Genomic DNA, 15,199 nt, shown 5'->3' with positions numbered 1-15,199 from the left:
TGGTGTGCTTATGAGGAGGGAAACATTAGATTTAATGTTTTGTTCTTAGGTTTGCATCAATTCCCAGGTAATTTGCTTTTGTCTTCAGGGCACATAGAATAGGTAACCAAGGCCATCAAGTCTCAAGATCATTCTGGGTTAGTTAAAAGACATATATATGCACATTACTCTCTTGAAAACCATTTTAGCAGAATAGCTAAACAGCAACTTTGATATTATCCAAGAATCTTCCCTTGGTCCTCTTATTTTGAAAATGATAGACTTCCTCTTCCTGAAATTCCAGACTGCCCGGAATTCCTTTCAGCCTCCAGATAGGGATGAAAAGAGTCATTTGGCTGTATATCTTTATATATTTATCTGGCTAGCCTTTATCTGTCAGGACTGGTGCTTGGGGCTCCTGTTTGTCATTTGCCTAAATCTCCCCCAAAGTCTGCCACCCCCACAATACAAAATGCATGGGAAATTCTGTTCAGGAGCACTTGGCTCCTGGGACATAACAGAATGCTATCTGGTATATATTGCCTAACCAGTCTTTCTAAATATTTATTTCTTTTCAAGCGTTGTGCCTTTCTTATAGCAACATTCTTTTTTTTATCACACACCTTGTTATAGATTTTGCAGGCAGAATTTTATCCAGATTCACTGACACTGGTCGTTTTTATTTTAATTTCAATTCATTCTTTAAAAGCAGTTTCCTTCACATTGTTGACTTCCTCAGTAGGTTAACAATACAATCCTTTGCATATTTATTTGGAAGTAAATCCCCCCCTGGGGGGGGGAAGTATATATGATTGCAGTTTTAGTTTTTGTGTGTCCTGTATATTATTTTGAATACCAGGGCAAAACGTTTCCCTCTCTCACCCTCATACATATTCTTGAACTGCATTTTGAAACAAGTTGACACAAAGAACTGGAAAGTTAGATCTTAAAAAAATATACTTTTGTGGGTCACAGTGTGCTTATGAACAGTGGGAGTTGAATTTTGCCTCATCCCTGCAAAACGTACTACATGTGAACCACCCCATGTGCTGAGCGCTGGTTTCAGATGGTCTGGGGCTGTTTCATTCCAAGGTTCAGCAGAAGTGGCTTGTTGGAAGGGGAGGGGGTGAATGAGTCAGGAAAAACACCGAGGACGTAGGTGGCTGCAAGAGGGAAGGTTGGCAGCTGGATGGGCCGGTGGGAAATGACTTAGTGTGACCTTTGTGGTGGCAGTGGCTGAGGAAGAGAAGGAAGGAAGTGCACGTAGGATATGTGGGGTAGACAGCTGCTCTGGAGGGCAGGGGGAGAGGGAGTGTCACCCTTGCCATACTTGCCCTCTCTGGATTTTGTTTTGTCCAGACCCAGCGCCAATTGAAACATTCTGGGTTTTGTTTCTTTCAACCATGGCTGCCCCAAAAATTGTTCAGTGAAACTTCCTCTTGGCTCAAAACATAACATTTTCTTCCGTGTCATACGTATCTCTTCTCCTTAATTTGTTGATGTCGCTTTTGTCAATTTGTGGGCTGGTTCTTATGAATTTGGAGCTCCTCGAGTTTGCGTTATGGGATCTTGAGTGATGAGCCTTTCTCATAGAGCCTTCCGCATTTCACAAGATCTTGGCCAGGAATTCCCAAAACTTGTGTGATACCTAAATGATCACATTTTAAACTTCATGCTGCAGGGCTTCTTCAAACTTTGCAGTGCAGGCTTGTGCAGCCAAAAGAGGAACAATGAGCAGAGCTGGCTTTCACCGTGTGACTACTTTGCCTGTGCAAGTCTAATCAGGTTTTTTAAAAATTGTGACTTCCAGGAAGTCCCATCTTTTCTCATCGTTGGCCACGCTCTGAGGCACATGGTGTTCTCCCCTCAAACATCTTTGGACTCCCAGGTTGGGGAAGAAAAGTCAGAAAATTGGAGACTGAGTGGATGGTGGCACTTTTCCATTTAGATCTTGCCCTGTCCCCATGATGATTAAGAATTGTATCTCTCTCTTAATTTAAGTTGCTGGTGGCAGTTTCTCTCCTTCATGTTGTCCCTGTGCAAGGCACTTTGTGGTGTGCACATCTGTGTGTTTGGAAAGGGCAGGGTTGTTGTATATCTTTAAGTCTACTGTTTTATGTCCTACTTTTATGTCAGGGTCTTTAATCTGTTAATGCCACATTTTCTGTTTTTATTTATTTTGGATTGATTACATATAATTGTGGTTGGACTTCTGTCAGGAACAGTCCTAATGCTGATTTATGATTGTACCCTGTAGTAACCTTTAGGCTGGGTTAAATGCAAAAATCCAAGCCAATGCTAAAATGCAGGAGATTTTAGTGTGTCATCCAAAGAGCAAGAGGCTTAGTCAAATGGTGGTTTTATAAAACAGCTGACTGCTCTCCCCTCAAAGAGGCAGCTTTTGAAACTCCTCTCCAATTTCAGAACATGGTGCCATGTCACCTGGTGTGGCAATTGCTTCAGAAAAAAAAGATCTGATTATTTTAAGGTCACATAACTGGTTTTGCAGTTTGTTTGTTCCCTGCATCCATTTTTAACTGAAATGTGCATTATACAGTGCAGGGTTGCTTGGGGTGGGGGTGTGTGAATGTAAAGGGTTTATTGAGAAATGATGGTGCAGTCTGCATTAGATGGCTTTCTTGATTCGTCCGAGTCAACCTCCATAAGTTTCCAACCACATGCAGTTGTCCTGTTAATGAGAAACAGCAAGGCTCAAACATTGTGGTGGATCCTGTGATTTGAAAAGTGAAGGCTGATGTTGTTGGATTGAATAGAGACCTAGACTCCACTCTTGGAAAAAAAAATTTGTCACATCCTACGTCATTTGATTATTTGACCGTACATAGTATAGCCATGTTTGTATCTTAGTAATTTGCTTACTCATTTCCTTAGCTTGAAAGGTTATAATAGGGCATTGCTAAGTAGTGAGCATGGACATGTAAGTGTATTTCATGAAGGAAGCATATTGCTGCTGAGCAAATATCTAACATTGCTAGGAACAGCAGTGGGCTGTTCTGAAGAAATCTACATATAGCGCTATTTGAGCAGCGTTGTCGATGTTGCAGCTGACTCATTTAAAAGAATACCATTAATCTAGGGTTATGATTTCTCTCGATACACAACTTAATGTGAGTATTGTTTTCCTGGGTTAGCTATTTAAAAATGTACAAGTGATGATTACCTGCAAGAAAAAGTTGGATCTGGATGCCAGATTGGACCTTGAGATGGGATGGATGTCTGGATGATGGGAAGTTCCCTGGGTGTCCTTCTCTCAGCCTCCTGGGCCAGAATGGGGTGATTAGAATCAGTTGTACCTTGAGTAGGTTCACCTTGTTCACCACCTTGGATCGTGTTCAGAAAGACAGGAATGCTATTTAGATCCTTTGGTAACAACTAAACATGTATTCTGATTTTGATACCGAAAATTGAGTATGATTTGAATACTCTTCTGTTTATTATCAAATTAAAGCAACACGACAGCTTAGTCTGTCCACATCTGGTGTGATTTAGAAGCAGTTAATGTGCAGTTGGTTTTAAAAACCTTGTTATTTTAGACTCTGGAACAAGTCATCAAGTCTTATAATGGTCCATGAAAATAACAAATCCTATGTATATGTAAAAGTATGCTACCTTAAGTTCAGCTGTTCCTGAAAGCAATGGTATTTTATGTTATGCTAATGATCATGGTCTTTTGCTGTGGCTCTAGGCATTTTAAAGGTACAAAGTTCATGTGAAAATGGACACGTCTCTCTGTTCTAACCTTAGTCCATTTAATAACAATTCTTTGGAGGTGCAGATATGCTGGACTTCGACTGCAAAATGATACTTATGACTGGATGTTGGCAAACTATAACCTGGCAAAGACATTATGACATTTTTTGAATACTTAACTGCAAATGTTTAATATGGTGGCTGGGACTGGTTCATTCGTACTGTAAAACTGAATTGCCAATTGCCTAAATTTTGTTGCTCTTTAGTTTCACAGAAACCTGACTTAGTGTCAACATTCCTGGTTTAAAGTGACCTCTGATAAGTTTCTAAAAAGCCATGAGTTTTAAATATAGCTTTGACATAAGAATCTGTTTTGAACCCCAATCTCTAGGGAATCATCAGATGATAAGCTTGGATTCTGTGACAATGAAACGCTAGCATTGATCGCAGCTCACATGTAGGGGTAAATCCCCACAAGATCCCACACTGGTAGAGTGTAAAACAACCTGGATAGGCAGATCCCCCTTCTTTGGTCTTGTCGTAAGAAACAGTAAAGGGCAGCCATCGGCAATGAGTGGGCCTCTGCATATATAGCAAGGATTTTTCTACCTTTGCAGCCCTCTGTGCAGATCTGGTCCTGAGCATCTCCTAACCCTTTGGGGCAGAAGTGGGGGCCATTGCTACAAAGGGAGAGGGGTGATTTATTTCTTTATTTAGTTATTAGATTTAGAGGTTGCCCAACTCCTGGGCAGCTTACAGCATTACACACTACAGTAAAAAACATAAAACATGCACATCCCAAAATAAAACACAATTCCTCAAACAAATAGAATTCTGGGGGGGGCAGCCCCTTTCTCACCCAAGAATATGACCCACTGATGGTGTGACAGCAGCAAACACACACAGTTGGATATAGGTTAGGGTAGTTCTAGTGTTACAGGGAAACCTTTTTGTACAACTGGCTATATTTATGCCCAGCAATCTTATTTTCTTGAAAATTGGTGATCCGCTGGGTTAGTTTCATTTCATTCATAGTGTATTTATTCACGATGCTTTGGCCATAGAAAGTATTTTGAGCAAGGCAATTTGAACTTGAAAGTAGGAAAAGCCAGAATAGAAACACAACTTGATATGAGCAAAATTGCATATAGAAAAACAATGGCTGAGTATAAATGTCTCAACTTTCCACTGAAAGGCAGCCAAGGAGGCAGCGTTTGGCCTTCGCTAGTAATCCACTGTGAAATTTCTCACATTCTTTCCTCTTCATACTTCTGAAGCCAGGAAAGGTGTAGGCTAAGAAGAGTAGGCCATGGGTTTTATTTCCAAACTATATGTCAGCTTGTTCTAAAATAGTTCAGGAAACTGATAATATAATAGAAAAATGCTGTTTACCTACTCTGCAGAGAGTTTTTTTTCTTTGTGTTTTCCAGCAACAAGTAAGTAGTGTAGAAGTTTCCTCGTTTGACCTCTCTTAAAAATTCACATCCGTACAGCAACTCTAAATCATTTCCCCAAAGTATCTGTAATCACCCGTAAATCTTTTCTGAAATTCTTCTTGTGTAACGAAGCATGTCCTTGTTGTTTTATGTGTTCTGAAATGGGTAGGCTTGCCACAGATTTGAAGAGCTCCCCCCGTGAGTAGCTGGCGTTTGCCTTCTTGCCCATTTGTAGTTTGCCATTACTGGCATCTTTCCAGTAACGCTTCATGTCATGAAATATTCTGGTCTTATTTGTAATTATTGTTTTTAAAATATTGTTTGGCTGTGTGCATTATGCCTTCTAGGTCTTTGCATTTTTAGCTGACTCTTGTACATTATATATATATATATATATATATATATATATATATATATATATATATATTAGCTACTAGAAATCCAAGACATCAACACCAAGTTACATTATAAAAGAAGTAGGCTTTTAACAGCAAATATGTTCGTGCAGTTTTAATGTATGGTAGAAATGGAGTTAGTCTGGTAACTACACAGTTAAAAAAATGCAGAAATATTATTGTTGGCTTTTGGAAAAGTGAATAAACTCTAGTCTAGACAGCTAACACTCTGATGATTATGTGCTTAAGGTGGTAAGATGTGCTGACTCAGATGGAAAAAATCCAGTGGGATCCTGAAATGAACTGGCAGGAATCAATGATTCTAGCTATTCCATTATTTACAAGTGGAGAGCTGGTGAATTCCTATGTAGTACATTTTCTCCCCTTAACTTTTTCTCACATCCCCTTCATATTGGCTGTGTCTGTACAGTACTGTACACTTATCCATGATTTAGTCAAGCAAATGTTCACATGCTATATTGAATCATACTCTAACCACATAGGCCGAATCTAGTTAAATTTACTAAAGCTAAAATTCTTGGCTAATTTTGGTTCAGGAAATCACATAAATGTAGTCATTTTCTGCCTTTTTCCTTCATATTCCCCTTCTTTTATTCACACCTTATATTATTCACACACATATCAGATAATATACATATTATCCATACGTATAATGCATGAACCAGTTTTAATGCAGAAAACAAAGTTTAACACTTGACAATAATACAGCAAGGCTACCAATAACTCACTTGATTGCATACATTTTTTTCTTTAATCTGTTCAGCTGTCCCTATGCTTCTGTGTCAGTGGACTCATTGTTCTCTTAGATTAGGACTCTGATGAACCTCTCACCATTTTAGCATTAAGTAGACTTGGCTCTCTTCCTGAAGCTGAATTTCTCATAAATGTGTTAATAGTTACACATTGTGTGTGTGTGTGTGTGAGAGAGAGAGAAAGAGACAGAAGGACAGATACAACTCTATCACTCTTTTATGGTTTGGCCAGGTTAAATGTCATAATGACACTGTTTTAAGATTAGCCAGAGTTGTTTGCCCAGATTTTAGTTTTGTTTGATTTGATTGACCTTAATCCTTGACTAGGAATACATCATAAGGTTGTATCAGATCAAATCTTTATTACAATCAAAGACCAGCATAAGGAGGGTGGGGTACAGTCAAAAAGCATAGAAAATGCATCAGAATACTATTGATTATAAAAAGCTAAAAGATATAAAACAAAGTATATATCTAAAAGGAGGGGTAGGAGCATTAGATGGGTGTAGGAGAGCATAAAGGTTAGTATATGGCAGACTACCTATCAAATTACAGAGCACTCTAGTATAACGAACTGGGTGCTTATTAAGACTAGCTTATGGCCCAGGTCATCATCTGACGAATTTTAATTGCTGCTGCACAGAACCTGGCAACATTATATGTTACAGCAGGGCTGGTACCGGAAAGCAGCAGGGAGGTGTGGAATTGTCCTGTGTGCCCTGGATATTTGTGCAGTAATGGTGAGATGAGGCAAGTACGAACATCTCTGTAATACAGGCCCTGGAGAAGCACATGCTCTGTTGTGTCTGTGTGTCCAGAGCCACAGGAATATTGGCTCTCCGGGTAAGGGATCTTCCTGTATCGGCCTTCGAGTACAGCTGGCATGGCATCGTACCAGAGTGAAGGTCCTCTGGTGTGAAGATACTTCGAGTTTAGTTCAGTATGCCATGGGGAGGCAGAGTACCTGTTGGATTCACTGGCAATAAAGGTTGGGGACCTGGCTAGATCCAGTTGGCGCTCTGTGTCTGCTACACGCTGTTTGATGAGTGCTTTGGCCTGATCATATCCCATGCTGAGCAGAAGACCTGGAGAGAAGCCCAAGGATGAGATTTTAGTTGCTACTGCCTGTTTCCATGTGGGCTGAAAATCATCCCTCATAGTTAATGGGGCAAGGCCAAGGAGAAAAAGGGATAGTCTGAGCCAATAGTTGAGTATGGTCACCCACAGTCTAGCCTCCACTTTCATGACGCCTATCCCTAGTCACAGGGTGGCATTAGAGACATTTTGGGACTTGAGGGGCCAATCTTAGAAATTTGGATTGTACAAGTTCTAATGGTGCAAAATTGAAGAAGAGACCCAGCTGGGCACCATAAAGAAGTTGTGCTATTGGCTTGGCAATAGGGTTGTGTGCTTTTCCTCTACCCTTCAAGTTTAGTGTTAAATCTGAAATTGAACAAGAATTAGATGTTGGCTTCCATTTCTGGATCTGAAGACTTATTAGTGTTGATAGTGCAGATGAGAAGTGTGTGAGCATTCTCAGTATTACTTTATTTACTTTATTACACTATTTACTCAGTAATACATTAATAACGAATTGGCACTGTTGTATCAGACTTTTGTTTTCAGCTCAAACAAAGCTTAGATTGTTATAAAAATCTAAATAGTAGTCTTCAGTTTTGCCACTTGATATGGTCCCATTTCAGTTTACAATAATAAGAACTAATGTGCATATCTTGATGTATTTTTTTGCTTCTAGGATGGTGCTTTCATTTAATTGATTTGAAGTTATTTTAATAACTGATCCAATATGTGTGTGGAATATTCCATGATAGCCTGATAAACCATGCCCACTGTCTACCTCACATAAAAGTAATCTAGAATAGTGGGCATATAGCTCCACATGAATTCTTGGGTAGATACCCAGCACAACTATTGGCATCTTATTAGTCCTAGGGTAGAACATTGCAAGGGTTATTGGATGGCTGGGGAGTGGAAGAAACATTCCAGAAAAGGCAGTTGTAAACCTCTTCTGACCTGCTGCAAAAGAATTTGATTACATTTGCCCATCCCATCAGATCCAGCAGGAGAGGCATGCTGCGGGTCCCATCTGTTAGGGAATCACACTTGATGGGCCCGAGGAGGCGGGCCTTCTCTGCTGTGGTGCCCACCTTATGGAACCCCCCCCCCCCCCCGCTGAAATGAGGTCAGCTCCATCCCTACTTACTTTCCAGAAGCTTCTCAACACCTGGCTATGTCATCAGGCCTGGGCATCTCAGGGGACCAGTGAGATTGTGAGGTTGCTCCCTTGCTAATCTAATCTCTTGTGTGCCATATGCTTTTAAAACTTTTCAATAATGATTGCTTTTTTGACACGTTTTATTGTTTTATATCTTTGTTGATGAAATGGATGGCATGAGCAGGGAAGATTCTGGAATGGAAGTTCAAGGTTGTCAGCAGGGGGGAGAGGCATTCCAGAGCAAGGGCCTCCTCAGCCCACAACAAGAGTGTGGGAAGACGAAGAGGATGAGGCTGGCCCCTCCCTAGAGTCTCACGGAGTATAGCTACTAGTTGCTTTAGCATAGGTTTAGTCTGGCGAGATTCTATCTATTAGGTGCCAGCTAATAAAGGAACTGAACTGTACTGGATTGCCCCGTTGCTGTTCTTGGGCTGAACCTGGCAGTTGTATGCCACCCAGAGTCACTTGTGAGATGGGTGGCTATATAAATTTGATATATAAATAAATAAACTCCATGGACCCATCCCTGAATCACCACCAGAAGTCAAAGGAAGTACTTTTGAACTTTGCAGTTGATAACAGCCTTAACACAACATTTTCCAAATAAGCATGGATGTTCAGCATGGGGTGGGAAAGCAAGAAGGTAATGTTATTGTTATCCACAAGTGTAGTTTTGAGTACCTCTCTTAGATGGGAGAGAAGGAGCAGGATTGCACTCTCTCCTCCTAGAAAACTGACCAGAGGGAATAGGAATATGAGCTTGTTCATGGGAGTGGCATGAACTAGGAGGTGACAGAGAAGGACCAGAAACTTGCGTTTCTCTCTCTCCCTCCCATCTTGGCAGGAGATAAATTCTTATTAGATTTAATGTGCGTGTGGTTGGTTTTATTTGAAAACAGAATTGCTAATTTGGTTGAGTATTTTAAATTCTGTTCCACCCCATTCACTATTTGCTACCCTCATTTCCTATAGATGTTCAAAATAGAAAGGCTGGTTGCATCATTACATCTCCAGCACAGACATTATTATTTGTAACAAACATCTTCAATTTATTATACAGGTAGTCCTCGCTTAACGACCACAATTGGGACCAGAATTTAGGTCGCTAAAGTGATGCAGTCATCAAGCGAATCGTGTGGCTGGACCAGATTTTACAACCTTTTTTGCAGCAGCCATTAAGCAAATCACCACAGTCATTAAGTGAATCACGTAGTTCCCCATTGATTTTGCTAGCTGGAAGCCAGCTGGGAAGGTCGCAAATGGCAATCACATGACCCCAGGATGCTGTGACCACCGTGTGAGCTGGTTGCTAAGCACCCAGACTGCAATCGTGTGGCTGTGGGGGCACTGCGGTAGTTGTAACTTCAGGCACCAGTCATAAGTCACTTTAGCGCCATCATAACTTCAGATGGTCACTAAACGAATGGTCATTAGGCAAGGACTACCTGAATAAGGAATGCCACTTCTATGTTTTTCAACAAGCAAACAGGCATAGAATTGATATTTTAAAAATTGCACCCTTTCAAATGACTTCTTGACAGTGTTGTCACTCTAAAAATGATTTACTTTGCTGAGAGGAAGATAATTACAAAAATGTCACATGGGGTGACTACAGGAGACAAGGTAAAAGAATAAAATATGTCCATGGCTGTAGGATAACTCTGGACTAAGCATGCAATTCCATGCGTATAAGCAGAAGTCAGTCTCACTGAGCTTAATAGCGCTGCCAAATCATTTTGCGCCAGATTGTAACTTAAATTATTAACCATCTTTCACAATTCTGCTAATGCTGTTCTTTGTAACACACACACACACACACACACACACACACACTTACTTTATGCATTAGTATATAGCATCTGCAGTCAAAGATAAAGAGTTTTTATGTTCTAGTTATGTGACCATAGTTAACCCTTTAAAATGTACTTGTATGGTGGTAAATGTTATTCTGTAAAGTAGCTGCACAACTCTCAAAGTTACTAACTTTTACATAATTTTTTTTTAAATCTAGAAACATATACTGCCATTCTGCATCTTGCTGTGGATTGAATTTGTTCGGAAGACCTCAGTTCTCTTGGAAATAATGTAAGTAGAGTGTCAGTTTTGTTCCTAATTGGAGCCTGTTGATATTCATGTATTAATGAACGTAACCCAGCAGTCTGGATTTTACGGAATATATAAATGCAATATATTGTGCTTTCTAATTTTTGGAAATGATGAAGAAAATTGTGTGTTATCAATAGGATTTGAAACTGTATCTGGGAGCTGCTTCTTATCAATCCAGAAGAACGGGGAGGGGATGCTCAGTTGGAACTGATTCTCTAATATTTAGTTAACTATGAATCACTGTGTTCCTGCATGTTTTTGCTTTTTTCAGAAACTCTTAAGCACTACATTCTTAGCTAATACTTTACGTTGAGCATTCTGTCAAGCATTAATTGTAGTATTAACATTTCTCTGTGTATGTTCTTCATGTGGAGTCTACTTCCGGAGTGTTGAATAAACTGGAAAAGATGATCAAAATAGTATTCAAGGAAATACCGTATTAAGCAGAATGGAGAATAATGGTATTTCATTCTGGTGGCTGGGATTTGAATCTCTTGCCTTTGTTTTCAGTAAAGGCCATTAAGTCAAGTCCTCTTGGAAGCGACTGCAAGGTGTTATTCGTGAGGCATTTGGTGGCAGTGGTTTCGGCTCTGTAACCAAATATATGAATTTGCTGTTGTGCCAAAATAACTTGTTCTATTAAGTAAACAATTGTCATAGTCAGAGGAAGTCTAAAAGGAACCATATCACCTTATTGGAATGGGGAGGATCCAGTCTGCAGCTTGTAACAGTTTTAAGATGGAGCTGCTTGCGTAGACTGTAAATTAGATCATGCTTGAAGGCTACAAAATACTTCCTGAGCTTTGTTACCGTTTTGCCCTTGGAACTGCCTTCCTGCCACATATGCCCTCCAAATGTTTTGCCTGTTTCATGGGAATTATAAAAATTGCAGCCCGAAACTTCTGGGGGGCATCAGATTGAAGAAGGCTGCTTGACAGTTTATATCTCCTTCCTCGTCTTTTTCTGTCCATTGGTCCAGTTTAGGGAAGAGTTATAGAAAACATGTCCTTTTTCCAGAGGCCTTCCTCTTTTGAATATTGGCAACATGAAATACATTGATCATTGGCAGGAGACTGAACATAGGTCTTATTGAAATTATGAACTTTTGACATTGATTCCAATGCTCCTAATCCAAGTCACTTACTTTAAATCCAGCCCCTGTCTTGTTTCCATGCTGAAGGTTTTCTCTTCCTGCCTTAAATGTTTTCTCTTCCACTTTGCATTTGATCTCTAGAATTATTAACTTTAAACTTTCTGGTTGTAAGTATAAGAGAATTCTATCTGCCCTTAGCCTCTTTTATTTAGTTACTAATGATCGTTTTTACCACCTTGAGTAGTTTTTACATTATAGCGTTGAGCTGGCTTGAACATATGCTTGAAAGGGTATAATTAAAAAAAAAAAGGGAGAGTCTGCTGAAGTTAGCTTTCTAAAGAATTTATATGATAAATTACATAGATTCCTTAGCATAACAAAAATCCTGCAAATAAACAGTCCAATAAATAAGGAAAAGTGTTTGTCCAAATTGTAAACAGCTTTACTAAATCTTTCTTAGCCCTACCACATTTTTGGGAAAAATTATGGACTTTTGACCGTAATGAAGCAATACTTGCTAAATTGGATTAAAAGCAAATATTTACCCAATTCTTGTAAACATTTGCAGTGGGGCAAAGAGCCATTGAACAAATATACTTCCTTCCAATGCTGTGATTTAAAACCCATGACGCCGTTTAAAAATGTCAGACCAGCTCCTTCGATGTCCAGGGTCTAGCTGCATGTTGAAATGAAACCAATAAAAGACTCGAAGCTAACAAATTATTACTATTTTTCTCCTGCTCTCTGATTATCTGTGATCTTCAAATAATTTGCTGCTGCTGCTATTGCTGACTGCCAGATGTTTCTAACCTTTCAGTGATTCCTCTAAACCTCAGCCACCTAAAATCTTCGTTTTGCTTTTGCGTGCTGCTGCTGCTGCTTCCTCTTCTTCCCTGAGAAAACTTAAGAAAACTTGGACTCCCAAAAGGACAGGAGGCAGATTTAAAAGAAAAAGAAAGCTGTCCAGTATGAATCTTAAACTAAGACTGTGGACCATTCTGTGGTTCCCCCTGTACTTTTTGATAAATGTGTACAGTGCCCTTGTATTCATACCATGGTATTTTCTTACAAATGTGAAGAAGAAAAAAGCTATGGCAAAGCGTTTAAAAGCTAAGCCCATCTCTGACAGCCCCGGAAGCCCCTACCGATCCATTTCGCACCTGGAGTCGTTAGCCACCATAGACTTTCCTGGGGCAGACACACTGGACAAGTTGTTTGACCTTGCCGTAACAAAGTTCGGGAAGAAAGATTGTCTTGGAACAAGAGAGGTCCTAAGTGAAGAGAATGAAATGCAACCGAATGGAAAAGTGTTTAAAAAGGTAAGGATCCTTCCAAAGGATTTTCGGGAGGGGTGAAAAGATAGAAAGCTAAAATGTGTTCCGAAAGAGACGTGCTATTGTTCATTTGTACAATTTCCTCTCAGACACTCTTCTGTTTCTTTCACAGTGGCAGTCATTAAAATGTTGATTTCAGATTGCCCTTTCATTGTACCTTTGCAGTGCTGATGCAGAAGCAACTCTTTTAATCACCCATTGCTTTGGGTCGTATAAAATGCCTACTTCTGTCGGAAGAAATGCGTTCGAGTGCTAGCTGTTTTTCGGCCACAGTTGTCCTATAAGTTGGAAATGGGCCGTGATAGGATAAGGGTTTTAAGGGAACAAACTGGGTGGAACAGGACAGGGAGATCCGTAGAGTGGCATGAACAATTTCTTAAACAATAATCAGAATTGATCCAATATAAGTTGCATTTCTTGTGTGTTCCGTTTTTGGTATCAGCAATGGTTAAATTGTTTAGTGTTTAAGTCCGGTTGTTTTGCTCTCCTTACGTTAATGCTAACTGATCAAATGTTTAATCTTGACCAGTTAATCCTAGGAAACTATAGATGGCTGAACTATGAGGAAACCAATCAGAAAGTGAACCACTTTGGGAGCGGGTTAGTGGCACTTGGACTGAAGCCCAAAAGCACCGTTGCTGTATTCTGTGAGACTCGAGCCGAATGGTTTATCGCCGCCCAAGCCTGCTTCCGATACAACTTTCCTCGTGGGTATCAGTATTCCCCAAACATCAACCAGGGCCATAGTCCTCTCTTCCTATAATGTTTCACCACCCCTGCATGATGTTTGCCCTCGGTGTAATGTTGTCATGCAGTACAGAGTTATCTTAGAAACTGGTGCCTGCGTTGACTTAGCTGTGACATTTATACATACAGTTCAAATCTATACAAGATAAAATAATCTGATTTGTTTAAGACCGGTGAATTTATTAGGGCATAAGTTTTCGTGCCTTTAAATAACAGCCATAATGGAGTATTTGCATACTTTTTTTTTTATTTGAGTATTTCATATACATCCTACCTTCTTCTCCTAATTTGAGGTTCTTGTTGTTCATCTTAAAATTGCTGGTATGCATGAAACATAAAATTAGCATGGAATATTTATGGCTTCATCTGAGTTTAACTATTCAGCTACTTACCAATTTTTTGCCTTTTAAATAGTTGTTACATTATACGCAACCCTTGGAGAAGAGGCGGTAACCTATGGATTAAATGAATCTGAAGCATCGTTTCTAATCACTAGCTTAGATCTTTTGGAAGGCAAACTTAAGGTAAATCTTCTTTTTGTAAGCATGATAGTAAAATGAATTAATTAATGCTAAGATTGAAGCTGGCTTGCTAAAAGATCTTGGGATATATCAGTGGGGCCTAACATAACTTTTGTGTAAGGAAATTAATTCCAACATTAGGCTGAATTTTTTAAAAATATTTTTATCATGTTGTTGTGAAACATACATAATACATTATATTATTTTGATACAGTGGTATTTATACAGTATTGCCTAAAGATTATTAGCACTCTAATGTTTATTAGGCTGAATATTTGAGAATAGTGGAAAGCTGTAGTCAGTGGTATTTTACAATGAAACTGTAAAATATGTGTTGTCGTAGCCTGGACAATCTGAAAATTGTCCAGAATTAATCAAAGCAGGCAAATATTTTGCCCCACAGCTATAATTTCTGTACCAAACTTTGAAAACCAGCCACTTTACTTTAAATGAGACTTCTTTCCCCTGGAAATGCTGTAGCTCTAACAGAAACTTATAAATACGTTTTTTCTCCCCATTTTTGATGGTTGTTGAATAATCAGAGATAGGAGGAATATAATTAAAATGTTGTTATAAAATGAACTTTCACAATCATGAGAAGTAAATGCAAACACATGCCATGTATTGCAAACTTTTGTTCTGGTTTATACAGTCAACTTTCAACTATTTTTGTTTGCCAGAATGTACTGTCAGAAATCCCCTGCCTCAAACACATCATTTATGTGGATAACAAGACTATCAATAAATCAGACTATCCAAAAGGGCTGGAGATTTATAACATGCAAGCAGTGGAGGAACTTGGAGCGAAACCAGAAAACTGTAAGTAGACCAGCTGAAACCCTTTACTACAATGGTGTTATGTTTTTTT

The 15,199-nt window shown here is 39.4% G+C and overlaps 1 protein-coding gene across 6 annotated transcripts in view; it reads left to right on the top strand.

Moving 5' to 3' along the window:
- Positions 1-15,199, top strand: part of ACSL4 (acyl-CoA synthetase long chain family member 4) — a 37,659-nt gene that overhangs the window by 8,864 nt on the left and 13,596 nt on the right. Inside the window, exons 1-6 of one of the 6 annotated variants that reach the window (XM_088129159.1) lie at positions 2,961-3,107; positions 10,542-10,615; positions 12,547-13,048; positions 13,593-13,770; positions 14,225-14,334; positions 15,012-15,150. In XM_088129159.1, the coding sequence (XP_087985285.1) occupies positions 3,081-3,107; positions 10,542-10,615; positions 12,547-13,048; positions 13,593-13,770; positions 14,225-14,334; positions 15,012-15,150 (1,030 nt within the window). In that variant the 5' untranslated portion in view covers positions 2,961-3,080. Of the gene's footprint in view, positions 1-2,960; positions 3,108-10,541; positions 10,616-12,528; positions 13,049-13,592; positions 13,771-14,224; positions 14,335-15,011; positions 15,151-15,199 lie in introns of those variants that run through there. The other 5 variants (XM_007434229.4, XM_088129161.1, XM_088129160.1 and 2 more) reach the window with 5 other exon arrangements.

Source organism: Python bivittatus, unplaced genomic scaffold, assembly GCF_059951505.1.
Source record: "Python bivittatus isolate LINGU-HERP-01145 unplaced genomic scaffold, Pbiv_v1 ctg000790_np1212, whole genome shotgun sequence".
Lineage (NCBI taxonomy): Eukaryota > Metazoa > Chordata > Lepidosauria > Squamata > Pythonidae > Python > Python bivittatus.
The sequence above is the reverse complement of the archived record's forward strand: the minus strand, read 5'-3'. Positions and strand labels throughout refer to the sequence as shown.